The following is an 18,296-nucleotide window of genomic DNA, read 5'->3' on the forward strand; positions in this document are numbered from 1 at the left end:
TTTTTTTTTATATTTTCCTGCAGATTTCTGCATAACATGCTAGAATTGCTATTTCTTTTATTCTTTTTTTTTTTTTTTTTGCTTTTTAGGGCCACACCCATGGCATATAAAAGTTCCCAGGCTCGGGGTCAAATTGGAGCTACAGCTGCCGGCCACAGCCACAACAGTGCAAGATCTGAGCCACTCTGTGACCTGCACCACAGTTCATGGCAATGTTGGATCCTTAACCCACTGAGTAAGGCCAGGGATCAAACCTGCAACCACATGGTTAATAGTCAGATTCGTTTCTGCTGCACTGGGAGTTCTGCTGGAACTCCCGGGAATTGCTCTTTCTTGATTTGATTTAGGCATTATCTGTTAACCTCCCTGTATAAAAGAGAAAGATTTTTATGTTTCTTTTTCTTTGCTCCTATCTCACACACATACATATGCCCACACCCCCTTCCACTTCTCCACCATCAACAAAGCTCGCTTATGATTTTCGTTATGTCATTATTTACATAATGAGACTATATAAGCAATAATATGCCAGTATTTACATCATGAGACTATATAAACAATATACACGTATACCATGTAATAAACCATTATTTTATTTTTTCTTTTTATGGCCACACCTGTGGCATATGAAATGCGTGGGCTAGGGGTCAAATCAAAGCTGCAGTTGGGGCCTACGCCACAGGCATAGCAACACTGGATCTGAGCCCCATCTCTGACCTGTGCCACAGCTTGCAGCAATGCCTAATCCACTGAGCTAGGTCAGGGATTGAACCCACATACTCATGTACTCTGTGTCCAGTTCTTAACCTACTGAGCTGCAACAGGAACTCCTGTTCCCAACTTTTAATTTTAATCAGTAGGTAATAATTTCTTAATGTCTGTGTACTCATCACTGTCACTGAAAATTCGCTTGGATTTATATGTCTTTATCATCATATTAATACCAGTGGGCATGCTGGACTCCTGCCAGACAATTTCATTTTGTCAGTTCCACCTTCCCGAAGAACTCTGCTCTGCAGTCTTCTTGTGTGCTGCCCCTCACAGTCCTGCTTTCCATGGCTGGTGGTCAGCTACCACCTTGGGGTTTACCCCTGCCATCATCCTGGCAGTTCTCTTCACCTCTCTTCTGTGTCAGGGCTTCTTTCCCAGCTTGCTCCCTCTCTGGCTGTGCTGTGTTCTCCATTAGTGTTCTCAGCAAGTGGATGTGAGGCAGGTAAAAGGTTTTTATCCTGCCCAAACACTTAATGATAGTTTGTTTTTATTTATCTTTCTTACCTTATATATTTATTTTATTTTTGCTTTCTAGGGCTGTACCCTAAGCACATGGAAGTTGCCAGGCTAGGGGTCAAATCCCAGGCTAGCTGTCAGCCTACACCACAGCCACAGCAAATCAGGATCTGAGCCACACCTACAACCTACACCACACCTCACAGCAATGCCGGATCTTTAACGCTCTGATCGAGGCCAGGGATGGAACCTGCATCCTCTGGGGTACTGGTTGGGTTTGTAACCTGCTGAGCCACAATGGGAAATCCTTAGTGATAGTTTGGCTTAATACTTTTTCTTGGAAGGTATTTTCTTTCAGGATTTTGAAGGCATTTCTTCATTATTTTGTAATTTCTAGTGTTATTGAAGACACTGAAGCCATTTTAATTTCTGAGTCTTCTATGTGACCCAGTTACCCTCCCTCTATTTTTGAAGGTCTTTTCCCCCAGTGCTTGGTGTTTTGCTTTTGGGCGGTCTGTTTGTATCTATTGTTGAACATTTTCAGTCTAATTCTGGGATATTTTCCTGTAGCATTTGATGATTTTCATCCATTCTTATTATCTTTTCTCTCCTTTACAACACCTCTTCTTAAGCTCTTGTGTGTCTGGAGCTGGTTCTTTAATTTACTTATCTTTTCTCTCCTATTTTCTGTCCTTTATGTATATATTTTTGTTTTGTTTTCTGGGGTTTTTTCTAAGATTTATCTTCTAACTCTTTCATAAAATTTTTTTTACTTCCAAGGACTCTTTTTAGTATCTCAACATTCCTTTTTAAAGATACTTAGTTCTTGTTTCATGGATACATTATTTCTTCTTAGAGTGCTGAAGATACTATGATTTTTTTTTTTCCCCTGAAATCTTCATCTTCCTCTTATTTTTGTTTGTTTTGTTTGTTTTACCACTGAGTTGCTTTGTCTGTGCTTGTTTATTTGGTCTCTGTCTGTCACATTAGAGGATTTTCTTAGCTGGCTGTTAATCCTGAATATTAGTCCAATAAACTGTCAGTTGAAAGCTCTGAGAATATGGGTGGGGCTTGGCAGCTCTGCAGTTTACAATAATGAGATCTACTGGGTGGTTTTATTGGAGAATCCTTAGTGTAATTTTCCTTATGTCTTTCTTTCTCAACTGGTCAGAGATCTCAAAGAAGGCTGCTATACCCTTCTGCCTGAGGGCCTGACTGGCAGCTTTCTGGCAGCCAAATGAGAGAAGAGATTTGGGATTCTCAGCATCCGATATGTATACTTTCATTTAATCCCTCTAATCTCAGTTAAGTCCCTTGCCAACTGTGCATGGTATATCCTCTAATCCAGACATGCTTTGTTCCTCTCTTTCCAGAGAATAAACATCCAGTCCCTGTGGAGGTGGGGAGGGGCTCTTGCCAGATGGGGATCCAGATGCTGCTTCTCCCCCTCTCTTCTCCTTTTTCCTACCTCCAGAGTGAATTCATGCCATCGATCTCTGAGCCTTTTAGAGGATTCTCAGTTGTAAATCAGGCTGGGTCTTCTCTTTTTTGACACGGGTTGATTTATGTGGTATACTGTCACCTACTTTTCAACTCCTAAAATACTGATACTGTTGTTTCCTCTGCCATTCTAGCCATGATTCAGTACATTCCACCTGTGCCCACTTTCTGCAGTGGAACATTTTAGAATAAAACCATCCCCACGTTCTACAGTGAAGTGCTTTATTTATTTATAAAAGCAAAGTGCAGTATGTATTTATTTATTTGTCTTTTTTTTTTTTTTTAGGGCTGCACTCATGGCATATGGAGGTTCCTGAGCTAGGGGTCGAATCAGAGCTTAAGCTGCTGGCCTATGCCAAAGCCACAGCAACGCAGGATGTGAGCCACATCTGCGACCTACACCACAGGTCATGGCAACACTGGGTCCTTAACCCACTGAGCGAGGCCAGGGATCAAACCTGTGTCCTCATGGATACCAGTCAGATTTGTTTCCTTTGAGCCATGATGGGAGCTCCTGCAGTGGAGTATTTTTAGAATAAAACAAAGAGTGTACATGTTTGTTTTTACTTCTTCCTTATAAAACTAGAATACATGGGGAAAAAGACTTTTAACTTGGTGTCTTATCATTTGGCTGGATGGTAAATGAACTGAATTAGGATAAGGCAAAAGAATGATGGTTTTTACTTGTTTATTTCATAGTAAATTGATGTGTTTTTTTTTCCATAGGTTGTGGTTCCAATACCCTCATGGCTAACAAAAACCAGAGAATCTGTCACAGACAATCTTCAAAAATTCTCAACGGAATTGTCTATAATTTATAAGTATTCTCCATTTAAAACTGAAGCTGAATTGATGCAGCAATTTGATGTGATCTATGGGAAATGTGGTAAGATCATCAAAACCCTGAAATTTTGATGTGGAAGTATTTGTTTTCAGTGTCTTATGAAAGACTATAAATATGATTTCATGTTTTTTCTGTTTATACTATCACATGGAATCTCATATGTGGCAGTTATTCATTTTATTTATGCAAGTTTTGTCTTAGGAGAATCCAGGCAGGAATAACTCTTAGGTTCCTGACACTGGGAGAAAGGTTCGTATTTGTATGAGCTTTGTGAAACTGAAGAGGATGCTGCAGGCTCTGACAACAGGGAATCTTACAGCCCCTGCACTATGTAACCAAGTCAGGTGATGCTTGACTGCAGCATCCAAGATTAAATGATCTCAGGGTTTATAAGAGTTAGCAGTTTATAAAGGAACAAATCTAGGTTTCTGTGCCAGTCCTTCTCCAGATTTCTACCACTTTTCATTCCTAGAAACAAAAAGATTCCTACTCTAAAGAAGGCCATTTGCATTTTGCTTTTTGTAATGTTTATATGCAAAATTCTGCTATGTTCATATTAAAATCCTTTCAATATGAATACTCTTTTATGTTTGCAGCAAAATTCTGAGAATTTTTTTCTGGCTTGGCCCATGTTACCTTTAAAATTTCTTCTCTAACTGGTGGCATTTTGTTTAAAAGTGATTTCTTTTTGAGTGTTTATCCATTCATTTATTCCACAAATATGCTAAATGCCTACTACATGCTAGATACTGTTTTAGATGCTGGAAATGCAGCAATGAACAAGACACAAAAATCCCTACCTGCTTACATTCTAGTGATGGGTAAAAACAATAAATAAGAAAAATAAGTAGAATAGAGACCATGTTAGATGGTGGTAAAGAGAAAAATAAAGTCGGAAAGGGAAAAAAAATTATTAGGAATGGGAGGGATGATTTGCACTTTAAGACTTGGTGACTCAGAAGGCCTCACTGGAAAGTGACAATTTAGTGAAGACTAAAGACCAAAGTAACTGAGACAGGGAGTCATGAGATTATCTTGAGATAAAAACATTCTTCATGTGTTTTGTGGGTGAGTGTGGTACATATGTACAGAGGAATCACAAATGAAATAACATGTATCACTCATAGCAGGTAGTTAATACCTGTTTATTAGCTATGAAGGAACAAAAATGTTATGTGTCTATTGGCTCTGCAAGGGGAATTATGGTTTCAGAAAGAATGGCTTTGTACATAAAAATGCAAAGCAAATAGAATGAAAATGCCCTTTGCCTCAAACTTTTAACATTGAGACTGTTAAGAAATCTCAATGAAATGTCTGTCAGTCAGTTGCCAAGAGCCAGCCCTTCCCTCTCACATGCCTGAAGACTTGCTGGCTTAGATATTGCTCATTTGCAAGCTAGAGTTCACAATGGCCTTGGGTAAATTTTATGACATGTGGCTCCATTAGAGGTACTAAGAGGAGATAATAAAAGTGATGTTTTATGTCATCCTTTTCCTTTTCTCACAGAGCAAAACTAGTGGTAATTAAATAAATATTCCCTTCATTAACATATGCATAGCATACTTTAAGAACAGTTAATGTAATCTCTTAGTTGCCTTCTAATTGTGAAATACTTGTATAAATACTATGAAAGGTATAATATTTCCTGGATACTTTTCTAAATGCTTTATAACTCATTTAATCCTCCAGACAAAGGATTGTGTTTTAAGTACCTCATGAGCTCCATGGTATAAATTAGAAAATATAGGTTCATAGAGTTTAGGCAATTTACCTAAGGTCATTGTATAAATGTAACTGGTTGATACAAGGTTGTGTGGGAATTTTTTGTTTTTTGGTTTTTTTTGTCTTTTGAGGGCCACACTGTGGCATATGGAAGTTCCCAAACCAGGGGTCAAATTGGAGCTGGAGCTGCAGCTGCTGGCCATAGCCATAGCCACAGCAATGCCAGATCCAAGCCATGTCTGAGACCTACACCACAGCTCACAGCAATGCCCATCTTTAACCCACTGAGCAGGGCCAGGGATCGAACCCGCATCCTCATGGATACTAGTCAGATTTGTTACTGCTGAACCACAGTGGGAAGTCAGGTTGATCCAAGATTTATGTATTTATTTATTTATTTATTTATTTATTGATCCAAGATTTAGACACAGGTATTTAGGCTCCCACATCCAAATTCTTAGTCACTCTGCTGTTCTCCCTTCTGTTTTAGTACTACCAAGGAAAGTATAATTTGTTTTTCTTTTATTTTTTCTGACAGTGCTTGTCTTTATATTATAAAAAACTTCATAACGAATTTGCACTTTTTTGTTTACTGTGCTTTAGAGCAGGAGTCAGCAAACAAGGGCCTGAAGATCAAATGAGCCTGATACCTGTTATTGTAAATAAATTTTTATTGGAACATAGCCACGTCATTCATTTAGGTATTCAGTACAAGCAGCTTTCACACTGCAACTTGGAGTTGAACTGTGAGTAGTTGTGAGAGGGCTGCAACTGCAAAAGCTGAAATATTTATTATCTGGCCCTATACAGAAAAAGTTTACCAGCACAAATTTTATAGTCTAAAAATAATATTTCATATTTATACAAATTTCAAAAATTCATCTTTGTTCTTATGTGCATTCATTTCAGTTCTGCAAATGATAGCTTTACCTATAAAACAAATTTGGTTCAGACTTCTAGCAGTTTTTATAATGCAAATTATGGAAAGAGTGCCAAAGTCTGAGAATCCAATTTGAAAGACATAATGAATTAAGTAGTTAAAAGAAGCACTGAATTGTAAAAACTCAACCACCTTAGTAGAGTGGAATTTGCTATGAGACATATACCTTGAAACTTATCTAAGCATATTATTTCCTGAAGCACAGAAGGAATTTTAGTCTGTTGTAGGCCTAATTTCATAGATAAGATAATACAGCACCATAACTAATACTTAGTGTAGTTAGTATTGACAGGTCAAACATTTATTTTTCCACTAGGTACTTTGCTGGTTATTTATAACTTGAAACTTCTGCTCAGTGGAGAACCTGAGTTGGATGTTAAAACTGACAAGGAAGACATCCTGATGGCTGGAGCTCTTGAGGAGTGAGTAACACATGTATTTGACAGAATGTGTCTCAACAGTGGCAGTGAGCTGGAATTAGGAGTCCTGCACTGGTTCCAGGTTGGAGGCCACTGGGCCTTAGCACTAGAACAATTCATTCTACCCCAGTCACGGATGAAGTAAGTTAGGCTAGACTGCTGATTCCCAAATCTGACTGAGGCTCTGAGTGACCTAGGAAGCTTCTTGAGAAGTACAGGATCCTGTTTCATCCCAGATCCACTGAGCTGGAATCTCTAGGCATCAAACCTAGGAATCAGTATTTTTCTTATGTTCCCCAGGAGATTCAGAGGAATATAACCCAAGAGAAATTCAGAATGGCTCTGTGAACTACATACTTGCTGTTTATAAATGAATAAATAAATAAATAAATGGACACATTTGTTTTTCTTGGCCTGGGAATCCATAGCAAACAATGAGAAAGCAGTAGTGGGCATGGGTGAAAAAGTCTGGAGAAACAGGAAATAGTGATTAAACCTAGCTTTCTCTAAAGTAATTTTGTATGTGAAGCTTAATTAGCTTAAACCTGTAGCCTCTTTGTGTCACAATGCAGAGTTAGAAGGGACTTTAAAGAAATTTAATCCAATCTGATTGGTTTCATGAACCAGTGTTGTTCAGTAGAAATGTAATGAGAGCCACAAATCTGAACCATGTATGTCATCTTAAATTTTCTAGTAGCAACATTAAGAAAAGTAAAAATGGGTAAAATTAATTTTAGTAATGCTTTTATCTTATCTGATATATATGTATATATATTTTCAATTTCAATATGGAAAACATCAAGATGTTTTACATTTGTTTTTGTTTTTTTTCATTGTAATCTTTGAAATCCAGTGTATGTTTTACACATATAGCACCTACCAGTTTGGACTAGTGCCCAATTGGCCAGTAGCTATCACATTGGACAGAGGGCTTTAAACTAAGATATTGAGACCCAAGTAATCACATCAGAGTAGAGAACTTCCTTTTCTTTTTCCTTGGCGGTGAAATTTTGAAAGTCCTTTCCCCAGTTAGAAAGTTTAATGTTTGATAATACACTTATCTTTTTTATTTTTTTCTAATTTATATATTTTTTTCGTTTCATTCTAACATGTGGAATTATTAATTTACGTAGAAATGGAGGGTTTTTTCCTCTTGCAGAAAATGTCCAGCCTAATTAATGTTCTACAAATGTTGGGGACTTTTTTGCTAACATTAACAATGTCAATATCAGAAAGGAGGCCCAGAGAAGTTACTATCACCTCCAATACTATTTCCTCCTTTTTTTGCTGGCTGACCTTGCCTTTTTGCTCAACAGCTGGTTCCAAAACCAATGTTTAATACTGTTTAAAAGCTTTGAGTTCAAATTTTCAAATAGTTCTCTGTCAGTGTGCCTTGGCATTTCAACACTAGCATCAGGAAATAATACATTATTAGAGGAATAATTTGACAGTTAATTCTTTGGGAAACATTCTTACTGTTTCTAGATTGTTTAATGAAGCCAGAAGCTTCTTAAGCCACTTAGGCAGTTAATTACAAAATAAAGAAAATGGATCAGAACCAGGACATGTACAGTTTCACTCTGGAACGTTGACCATCTTGGAATTTTTTGTTTGATTTTTCAGCAAGTTTTTTCATACTTCAAAGACAAAAATTTTTTAAAGACAAGGATGGGATTTTATGAGGAAGGATTATTATAAAGAGGAGATGTACTTTCTATACCAAAGATACTTCTCATGGCTTCTGGTATGAGTATCACCCTAGTGCCAAGAAGGGACAACGGTAGTACCTCTTGGGGTGAAGTGATAAATGCCACTGTAGTTTTCTCCTTTGAAAAGTCAGTGGATTCTGACAGTAACACCTAACTCCTCTTCGCCAAGGGACTAGAAAAACACTCACTCTTGGGGCTGAAAGAATACATCTGGTCCAAGGTGGATCTTTATCTGACTCCTCTTCCATTAGGACTTATGATATTTGAACTTCTAATCAAGTATAGTTTATATAATCTTAGTTTCAAGAACAAACGGTTTTATAACAACTTTTTTTCCCCACTAATCATTTCTTTTTCTTCTGATTATTGTATCCCCTCAAAGCAACTAGCATGATTTTACATCTGTCCAAAACAAGTTTCAAACCTTGGAACTGTGTAATTTTCACCTTTAGTCTTAGATAGTGTAGTCCTGCTGACTCTGAAAATAATTTGATTTTCTACATAGAAGTAGGAAAATCCAAGTTTTCAGGTTTTTGGCTGCAGAGAAGAGGTTTTCTGGTATTTTTTTATTTTCTTCCAATTTTGTTTATTGTAAAATCAAAAATGAAACAATATTTTTAAATTTTTTGAGGAAGATAATTTCTATATCATAATTCCTAATTTATATTATCCCATTCCAGTGTTTCTTAAGTACAATTTCTCATTTTTCTTCTTTCATTTATGATTCATTTCTACACTTTAAGTTATGCAGGTTTTTTTGTGGTTTTTTTTTCTTTTTGCTGTTGTTGTTGTTTTTGGGCTATGCCTGCAACATGTGGAAGTTCCCAGACCAGGGATTGAGCCTGCACCACAGGGGTGACAACACCGTATCCTTAACCACTAGATCTCCAGGGAACTCTTGTTATGTAGTCTTAGTAAGCCTCATTTCATAGTGGTTTCTTGATAAGTGGCCCTTGAGCTGATTCATCGTAATTTACATAATACTTCCTGTTTTTTTGGATAGAGTTGAAGTAAACATATTCATAGATATATATTTTTTAATTCTTTTGAATTGGTTTCTTGAGATGGATTCCCAGGAAGGGAACTATTGATTCAAAGGGTCTGAGCTTTCATATAGTTCTTGCGAATACTTGGCATCAGTTTTAAACTTAGCAGTCAAAACCCTTCATCTTTCTGCTTTGGGCTAAGGCTCTACTAGTAGTAATCCGACTACTGACAGGGCCTTGTTTGGAGATGACAATAACCTCATGAAAATATCATTAGGAGTGATGTTCAAGTACAGGGGCAGTGGCATGTGCTTTGGCAATGTCAGTCTAGAGACCACCTGTTTTCACTTAAAAAAAATATGTAGATCGGTAAGAGTCATCTCAGAATTTCAGACTGCAGATGAGGTGGAAGTTTGCATTTAACGTGTGAGGTATTAAACTGGAGTTTGAATCTGCGAATGTGGTAAGTGGAGAGTGCCAGGGAAGCATACAGAGATTCCAAGGTGATATGTAGAAAACGCGTTGTATATTCAGGTAAAGAATTGTTTTGATTTATATCATGTTAAATGCAGGCAAATTTCCTGGAAAGGGAAGGGGATGACATGAAAAATAGTTTTGTAAGAAATAAAAAAAAAAAATCAAGAGTTTGGAACAAAATATAGGGGTAGGGAAGGGCTGAGAATACTGAATATTAAAGAAAATGAGTAACAGAAAACAAGATGTTTCTTTAGGGCCTGCTTAGACAATTTTGTTTATTAATTTATGCTGTGGTAATTTTTGGAACTCTAGATCAAGTCACACACCTCAAACCTTTGTAACTTTTTTCCCCTCACCAAGTTGTATTTTTTTCCCTTTGAAGTAGTCCATTTGTGCAAAACAGAATCAAGCTCATCCGTTTTTTGTTTCTCACTGGTGGCTCTTAATAATGTTCTGTCCCAGTCACAGAGATGGTTAAAATTTAGAGTCATTTTTAAAGGTCCTGTATTGATGGAGTGCAGTGGGATTAAGCAAATGGAAGATGACAGGCTGGTGGAGGGTTTTAAAATGAGTCAGTGCCCATCATTACGTCAGATGTGGTTAGTCTAAATTGGCATCTGCAAAATCTACAGGATTGTAATTCTACTTCAGCATTCCTTACCCAGACAGTTTTATGTAGTTGTCAGGTGTGGGGTTAGAATTCTATAATTCAGTGTTTTAAATTTCATTCATAAGACATATAATGCCTTCTATAGATGTATGAAATGATTATTTCATAATTAAGATTTTAAAATTTCATGTAAGATAATGCCATAAAATCGTGGATCCACATGTTAGTTTTCTTTACTCTCTCCTACATCTCACTCTTCCTTGTTTACCTGGTGGTCCATGACCTGTTCCAGGGGCATTATTCTTTGGGGGCAGAGAGTGGGGTGGTACATAGTTTACTGAAAACTATTCAAATCTCTATAAACACACAGATCAGTGTAATAGTGCTTCCTCATTTTTAATCCCAGTGCCCTTAATCTCACTTCTTCTGTAGAAATTACTCTGAAACTTGAGGAGGAGTTCCCGTCATGGCTCAGTGGTTAACGAATCTGACTAGGAACCATGAGGTTGCAGGTTTGATCCCTGGCCTTGCTCAGTGGGTTAAGGATCTGGCATTGCCATGAGCTGTGGTACAGATTGCAGACGCAGCTCAGATCCCGCGTTGCAGTGGCTGTGGTGTAGGCTGGTGGCTCCAGCTCTGATTCGACCCCTAGCCTGGGAACCTCCATATGCCACAAGAGCGGCCCAAGAAATGGCAAAAAGACCAAAAAAAAAAAAAAGAAAAAAGAAATTACTCTGAAACTTGAGTTTTTAAATATTCCATCTCTTTTTTCCCCCCAGTATTTTTCAGTTTATATTAAACTCAAACTTTTTTAAACTTTTTCTTTTGGAATAATTTAGACTTTTGAAAAGGATTGCAAAAGTAATACAAAGAATTCACTCAGATTCCACAAATGTAAATATTTTACCACACTTGTTTTATCTTTCAACCTCTTATTCTTCCTCTATATGCTATAAGGATCCATGGAGTTTTTTTTATTCTTTTTATCCTAGACTCTAACCCATCACCATTAATATAAATTTTGTGGCAAAAGTTGTCCTAAATTTGGCGAGTGGGAGCCTATTTGAACTGAATCGTATGTTCTTTTCATCTGTCGTCATCATTTTTGGACATTTTTGTACTCGCTGGAACCACAGGGTGTTCCAGGCTCATATTACACTTCTTTTTTCTTTGCTGTAACACTGCAATCAGCCATTACTCCCAGAAACCCTTGTTGCTCTATAAGATAATGCTATATTTCATTTTAAAAGATGGCTCTTCTTAAAACGATATACCTAATTTTTGAAATGGCTGTATAATAATCAATTACTATATGTTGGTGTGTAACAATTTTGCATAATATTCAGTTATTATGCATTATGCTATATAATGTGATACTGTACATCAATACTTCTCTATTGATGGGACTTCACTTTTTTACTCATTTAACAATACTGACCTTTATACTTGCATTTTGGGTCATAAATACAGGTATTTCTTTAGTATTCTCAGAAATAATACTGTTATTATAGGTTATATTGTTAATAGATTAAGTGGTAGTAATTTTAAACTTAAGTAGATAGTGCTAAAGTACTGTGCCAAAAGCTAAAATTTTCTGTACATGCAACCAACAGTGTGAATTTTCTCAAGGCCCTTAGTCTCTTTTTCACCAAGCTTTGATATATTCAATCTTTAAAAATTTTGCTAGGTAGCAACATACCAGAACTTAGGCAAAAGTCATGGAACAGATTTTTCCTCACAGCCCTTAGAAATACCAACTATGCTAACTTTATCTAATACTTCTAGCCTCTAGAACTGTGAGATAATAAACTTTTGTTACTTTGAAAAAATTTACAAGGTAAATTAAGTATTTCTCTGCAGTAGTTCTCTCCTGATTATTGACAAAGCTGAGTATATTTTCATGTTTTTTGAACACTTACTTTGCTTCTATAATTTTTTTGTTTATTTTTCTTATATTTCTATCATATAGTTTTTCTTATTGATTTTTAGGAATATTAAGTTTAGTCTAGCTGTTAATACTTTGGATGTTAAATTTAAGTGAGGAAAATATTTTCTCCTATCTGAAACCTGACATATTTAAAATTAAAATGTTTATCGAGATAATTGTAGACTCACATGCAGTTATAAGTAATAACTGAAATTTTTGTACGTGGTATAAAGTGTGTGTGCATGGGGGAAGGAGAGATTAATTTCCTCTTTTCCTCATGGATATGGCCTCTTTTAAAACTTTTTAATTAAAAAATTATAATAGTTGATATACAATGTTCTGTCAGATTCTTCTGTACAGCAAAGTGACCCAGTTACATATATACATACATTCTTTTTCTCACATTATCCTCCATCATGTTCCATCACAAGTTATTGGATATAGTCCCTATATTATTCAGCAGGATCTCACTGCTTATCCATTCCAACTATAATAGTTTGCATGGATATAGCTTTTGTAAGATAGTTCAACCTTTTCTACTTATTTGAAATGCATTGTTACTAAAAACTAGGTTCCTACGGTACATGGATCTGTTTTTAAATATCTATTTCTTTTCACTAATGTATTTTTTTATTCCTGCCACATTAGAAAATTTTAATTTTTATAGCTCTTATAATGTATTTTTATATTTGGTAAGATAACTACCCCTAAACTTAAAAAAATTTTTTTTGCTCTTCTTGTAGATGTTCTTTTCTATGTGAATTTTTTAAATCAGCTTTTCAATTTTTATTATAAAAATTCTTAGGCTTTTGATTGCCAGTCCACTGGAAGAGAACTAGCATATTTATGTTTTGGTTCTTATTAGTCGAGTGGAGTTTTATAACACCATAGTATAGCATAGTAATTAAGAACAGAGCTTTGGTAGTTAGACTGTTTGAATTTAGTTTATGTTCTACAAGCTGTGTTATCATGAGGAAGGTAGTAACCTCATAGAGCCTCAATTTATTCATTTGAAAATAATAGTAATAATAATAGTCTTATATCACACGGTTGTGAAGATCAAGCGATATATGTTGTAAAAAGCACTTAAAATACTTCTTGGCATATAGTATGTACTCAGTAATTGTTAGCTATTATTATTTCTTCATGTGGGTCTTGTGTATTTCTTGCTAGGTTTATTCATGGGTATTTTCTGACTCTTCTTGGCATTCAGTAAGACTTTTGTTTCCCTCCATTGCTTTTTCTGGTTATTTATTCATTAGTGTTAAGGTAATAAAGTTTTACTTATTCATTAGTGTTAAGGTAATAAAGTCATTGTTTTTTTTGCCTGTTAACTTTATATTTCACCATTTACTGAACTGTTTTATTCTAAGTTTTTAGTTACATTTTCTTTATGGTTTTTATTTGCAAATGGTGATAGGTTTGTGTATTTCTCTTATACTTGTTTCTTTTTTTTGTTCTTGTTTTAACTAATTAGCTAGTTAAATAGAAATGGTAATAGTAGACATACATTTTTGTCTTGTTTTTGTCTTAATGAAATTATTTTATGTTTAATGATTAGGAATGATATCTTTTCTAGTTATTATTTTTTTGAATCAAAGCCTTTTGTCAAACTGAGGAAGTCACTTATTTCTTGTTTGTTGAGTGCCTTTTATTTATTTTCCCCATCAGGAAACGGGTAATAATTTTTTTTTTATGTATATAATGATTTTTTTTTTCCATTATAGCTGGTTTACACTGTTCTGTCAATTTTCTGCTATACAGCATGGTAACCCAGTTACACATACATGCATACATTCTTTTTTCTCACATTATCATACTACATCATAAGTGACGAGACATAGTTGCCAGTGCTACACACCAGGATCTCATTGCTAATTCATTCCAAAGGCAATAGTCTGCCATTCTCGTGGTAGTGTTGGTTTGCATTTCTCTAATAATCAGTGATGTTGAGCATTTTTTCATGTGCTTATTGGCCATCTGTACATCTTCCTTGGCGAAATGTCTATTCAGGTCTTTTGCCCATTTTCAATTGGGTTGTTGGCTTTTTTGCTGTTGAGTTGTATAAGTTGTTCGTATATTTTTGAGATTAAGCCCTTGTGAGTTACATCATTTGAAACTATTTTCTCCCACTCTGTAAGATGTCTTTTTGTTTTCTTTTTGGTTTCCTTTGCTGTGCAAAAGCTTATAAGTTTGATTAGGTCCCACTGGTTTATTTTTGGTTTTATTTCTGTTGCTTTGGGAAACTGACCTGAGAAAACATTTCTGAGGTTGATGTCAGAGAATGTTTTGCCTATGTTCTTTTCCAGGAGTTTGGTGATATCTTGTCTTACATTTAAGTCTTTCAGCCATTTTGAGTTTATTTTTGTGCATGGTGTGAGGGTGTGTTCCTGTTTCATTGATTTGCATGCAGCTGTCCAGGTTTTCCAGTAATACTTGCTGAAAAGATTGTCTTTTTCCCATTTTATATTCTTGCCTCCTTTGTCAAAGATTAATTGACCATAGGTGCCTGGGTTTATTTCTGGGTTCTCTATTCTGTTCCATTGGTCTATCTGTCAGTTTTGGTACCAGTACTACGCTGTCTTGATGACTGTGGCTTTGTAATATTGCCTGAAGTCTGGGAGAATTATGTTTCCTACTTGGTTTTTGTTCTTCAGAATGGCTTTGGCAATTCTGGGTCTTTTGTGGTTCCATATAAATTTTTGGATTGTTTGTTCTAGTTCTGTGAAAAATGTCATGGGTAATTATGATAGGGATTGCATGGAATCTGTAGATTGCTTTGGGTAGTATGGGCATTTTTACAATATTCTTTTTTCCAACCCAGGAGCATGGGATCTTTCCATTTGTTTATATCTTTAAATTCCTTGATTAATGTTTTGTAGTTCTCAGCATATAAATTTTTTAGCTCCTTGGTTAGGTGCATTCCTAGGTATTTGTTTTTTTATGGTGCAGTTTTAAAAGGCATTGTATTTTTGTATTCCTTTTCTAATATTTCATTGTTGGTATACAGAAATGTGACTGATTTCTGAATGTTAATCTTATATCCTGCTACTTTGCTGAATTTGTTGATCAGTTTGAGTAGTTTTTGGGTTGAGTCCTGAGGTTTTCTATACATGGTATCATGTCATCTGCATATAGTGACAGTTTTTCCTCTTCTCTTCCTATTTGGATGTCTTTTATTTCTTTTGTTTGTTTGATTGCTATGGCTAGGACTTCTAGTACTATGTTGAATAACAGTGGTGAGAGTGGACATCCTTGTCTTGTTCCTGATTTTAGTGGGAAGACTTTCAGCTTTTCTCCACTGAGTATTATATTTGCTGTGGGTTTGTTATAAATGGCTTTTATTATGTTAAGGTGTGTTTCCTCTATACCCACTTTGGTAAGAGTTTTGATCATGAATGGATGTTGTACTTTTTCAAATGCTTTTTCTGCATCTATTGAGATGATTATGTGGTTTTTGACTTTTCTTTTGTTAATGTGATGTATGACATTGATTGATTTGTGTACATTGAACCATCCTTGTGAACCTGGGATGAATCCCATTTCATCGTGGTGTATGATCTTTTTTTTATGTTGTTGGATTCAGTTGGCTAAAATTTTGTTGAGAATTTTTGTATCTATATTCATCAAAGATATTGGCCTCTAGTTTTCTTTTTTGGTGGTATCTTTGTCTGGTTTTGGAATTAGGGTGTTGGTGGTGTCGTTGAATGTCTTTGGGAGTGTTCCTTCTTCTTTAATCTTTTGAAAAAGTTTAAGGAGGATGGGTGTAAGTTCTTCTTTGTATGTTTGGTAGAATTCGCCTGTGAAACCATCTGGTCCTGGACTTTTATTTGTAGAGAGTGTTTTTTATGACATATTCCATTTCATTTCTAGTGATCAGTCTGTTCAGTTGATCTATTTCTTATTGATTCAGTTTTGGCAAGCTGTAAGTCTCTAGAAAGTTGTCCATTTCTTCTAGGTTGTCAAATTTGTTGGCATGTAATTGTTCATAGTATTCTCCATTTTTTTTTTTTTTTGTATTTCTCTAGTATCCATTGTGACTTCTCCTTTTTCATTTCTTATTTTGTTTATTTGGGTTTTTTTCTCTCTTCTTAGTGAGTCTAGCCAGAGGTTTGTCAATTTTGTTTACCTTTTCAAAGAACTAGCTCTTGGTTTTATTGGGTTTTTTTTCTATTCTTTTTTTGATCTCTATTTTATTGATTTCCTCTTTGTTCTTTATGATTTCCTTCTTTCTGCTGACTTTAGGATTTAGACTTTGTTCTTTTTCTAATTCATTTAGGTGGTGGGTTAAGTTGTCAATTTGAGATTTTTCTTCTTTTTTGAGGAAGGCCTGTATTGCTATGAATTTACCTCTGAGCACTTCTTTTGCAGCATCCCATAGATTTGGAGTGGTTATGTCTTCATTATTATTTGTCTCGAGGTATTTTTTAATTTCCTTCTTGATTTCCTCATTGACCCATTGGTTTTTTAGTAGCATGTTGTTTAGTCTCCATGTAGTAAGTTTTTCGTCATTTCTTTTCCTGTGGTTGATTTCTAGTTTCATGCCATTGTGGTCAGATAAGATACTTGAAATAATTTCTATATTCTTAAATTTGTCGAGGTTAGCTTTGTGCCCCAGTATGTGATCAATTCTTGAGAATGTTCCATGTGCACTTGAGAAGAATGTGTATGCTGATTTTTTTTTGGATGTAATGTCCTGAAAATGTCAATTAAGTCTAACTTTTCTATTGTGTCCTTTAGGATCTCTGTTGCCTTGTTGCTTTTCTGTCTAGACGATCTGTCCATTGATGTGAGTGGGGTGTTAAAGTCTCCTATTCTGTATTCTCATCAGTTTCTCCTTTTATGTCTGTTAGTATTTGTTGTAGGTATCTGGGTGTTCCTATATTAGGGGCATATATATTGATGGTTGTAATATCCTCTTCTTGAATGGATCCTTTAACCATTCAATAGTGTCCTTCTTTATCTTTTTGTATGGCCTTCGTTTTAAAGTCCATTTTGTCTGATGTGAGTATTGCAACTCCTGCTTTCCTGTCTTGTTCATTGCCATGAAATATCTTTTCCCATTCCCCTCACTTTCAATCTGTGTGTCCTTTGCTCTAAGGTGAGTTTTTTGTAGACAGCAAATTGAAGGTTTTTGCTTTTTTATCCAATCTGCTCCTCTGTGTCTTTTGATTGGAGCATTCAGTCCATTGATATTTAAGGTCATTGTTGAATGATATGTATTTATTGCCATTTTAAACCTTGTTTTAAGTTGATTCTATGTTTCTCTTCTTTTCTTTTTTTGGTTGGATGGTTTCTATTTATTTTATGCTTGAGTACTTTTCAGTTTTTGTAAATGTAATGTTCAGTTTTGATTTGTGATTGCCCTGTTTTTTAAGTATGTTAACCCCTTCCTATATCTGCTTGCTTTAGCCTGATAGTCATATAGGCTCAAACACATTATTATTATTATTATTATTATTATTTTGGTCTTTTTGCCTTTTCTAGAGCCACTTCCCATGGCATATGGAGGTTCCCAGGCTAGGGGTTGAATCGGAGCTGTAGCCACCAGCCTATGCCAGAGCCACAGCAACATGGGATCTGAGCCGCATCTGCACCCTACACCACAGCTCACAGCAATGCCAGATCCTTAACCCACTGAGCGAGGCCAGGGATTGAACTTGCAACCTCATGGTTCCTAGTTGGATTTATTAACCACTGAGCCACAATGGGAACTCCTCCTTAAAATAAAAAAAAATAATCTATATTTTCTTATTTTCCTTCCCCACATTGTATGATTTTGATGTCTTTTTTTTTTTTTTTTTTTTTTTTTTTTTCAACATCTTCATGTTTGGCTCTGTATGCTGGCTTACTTAAGTGATTGCTTTCCAATTGTGGTTTCCACCATTCTAATTCTTCTTACTTTTTTTTTTTTTTTTAATTTAGAGAAGCCCTT

At 35.6% G+C, this 18,296-nt stretch overlaps 1 protein-coding gene across 1 annotated transcript in view; it reads left to right on the plus strand.

Moving 5' to 3' along the window:
• The window catches only part of MORC1 (MORC family CW-type zinc finger 1), a 173,867-nt gene that overhangs the window by 21,692 nt on the left and 133,879 nt on the right, over positions 1-18,296 (plus strand). Inside the window, 2 exon segments of the mRNA XM_021070415.1 lie at positions 3,454-3,613; positions 6,550-6,655. Coding sequence (XP_020926074.1) covers positions 3,454-3,613; positions 6,550-6,655 — 266 coding nt within the window.

Source organism: Sus scrofa, chromosome 13 (genome assembly GCF_000003025.6).
Source record: "Sus scrofa isolate TJ Tabasco breed Duroc chromosome 13, Sscrofa11.1, whole genome shotgun sequence".
Classification (NCBI taxonomy): Eukaryota; Metazoa; Chordata; class Mammalia; order Artiodactyla; family Suidae; genus Sus; species Sus scrofa.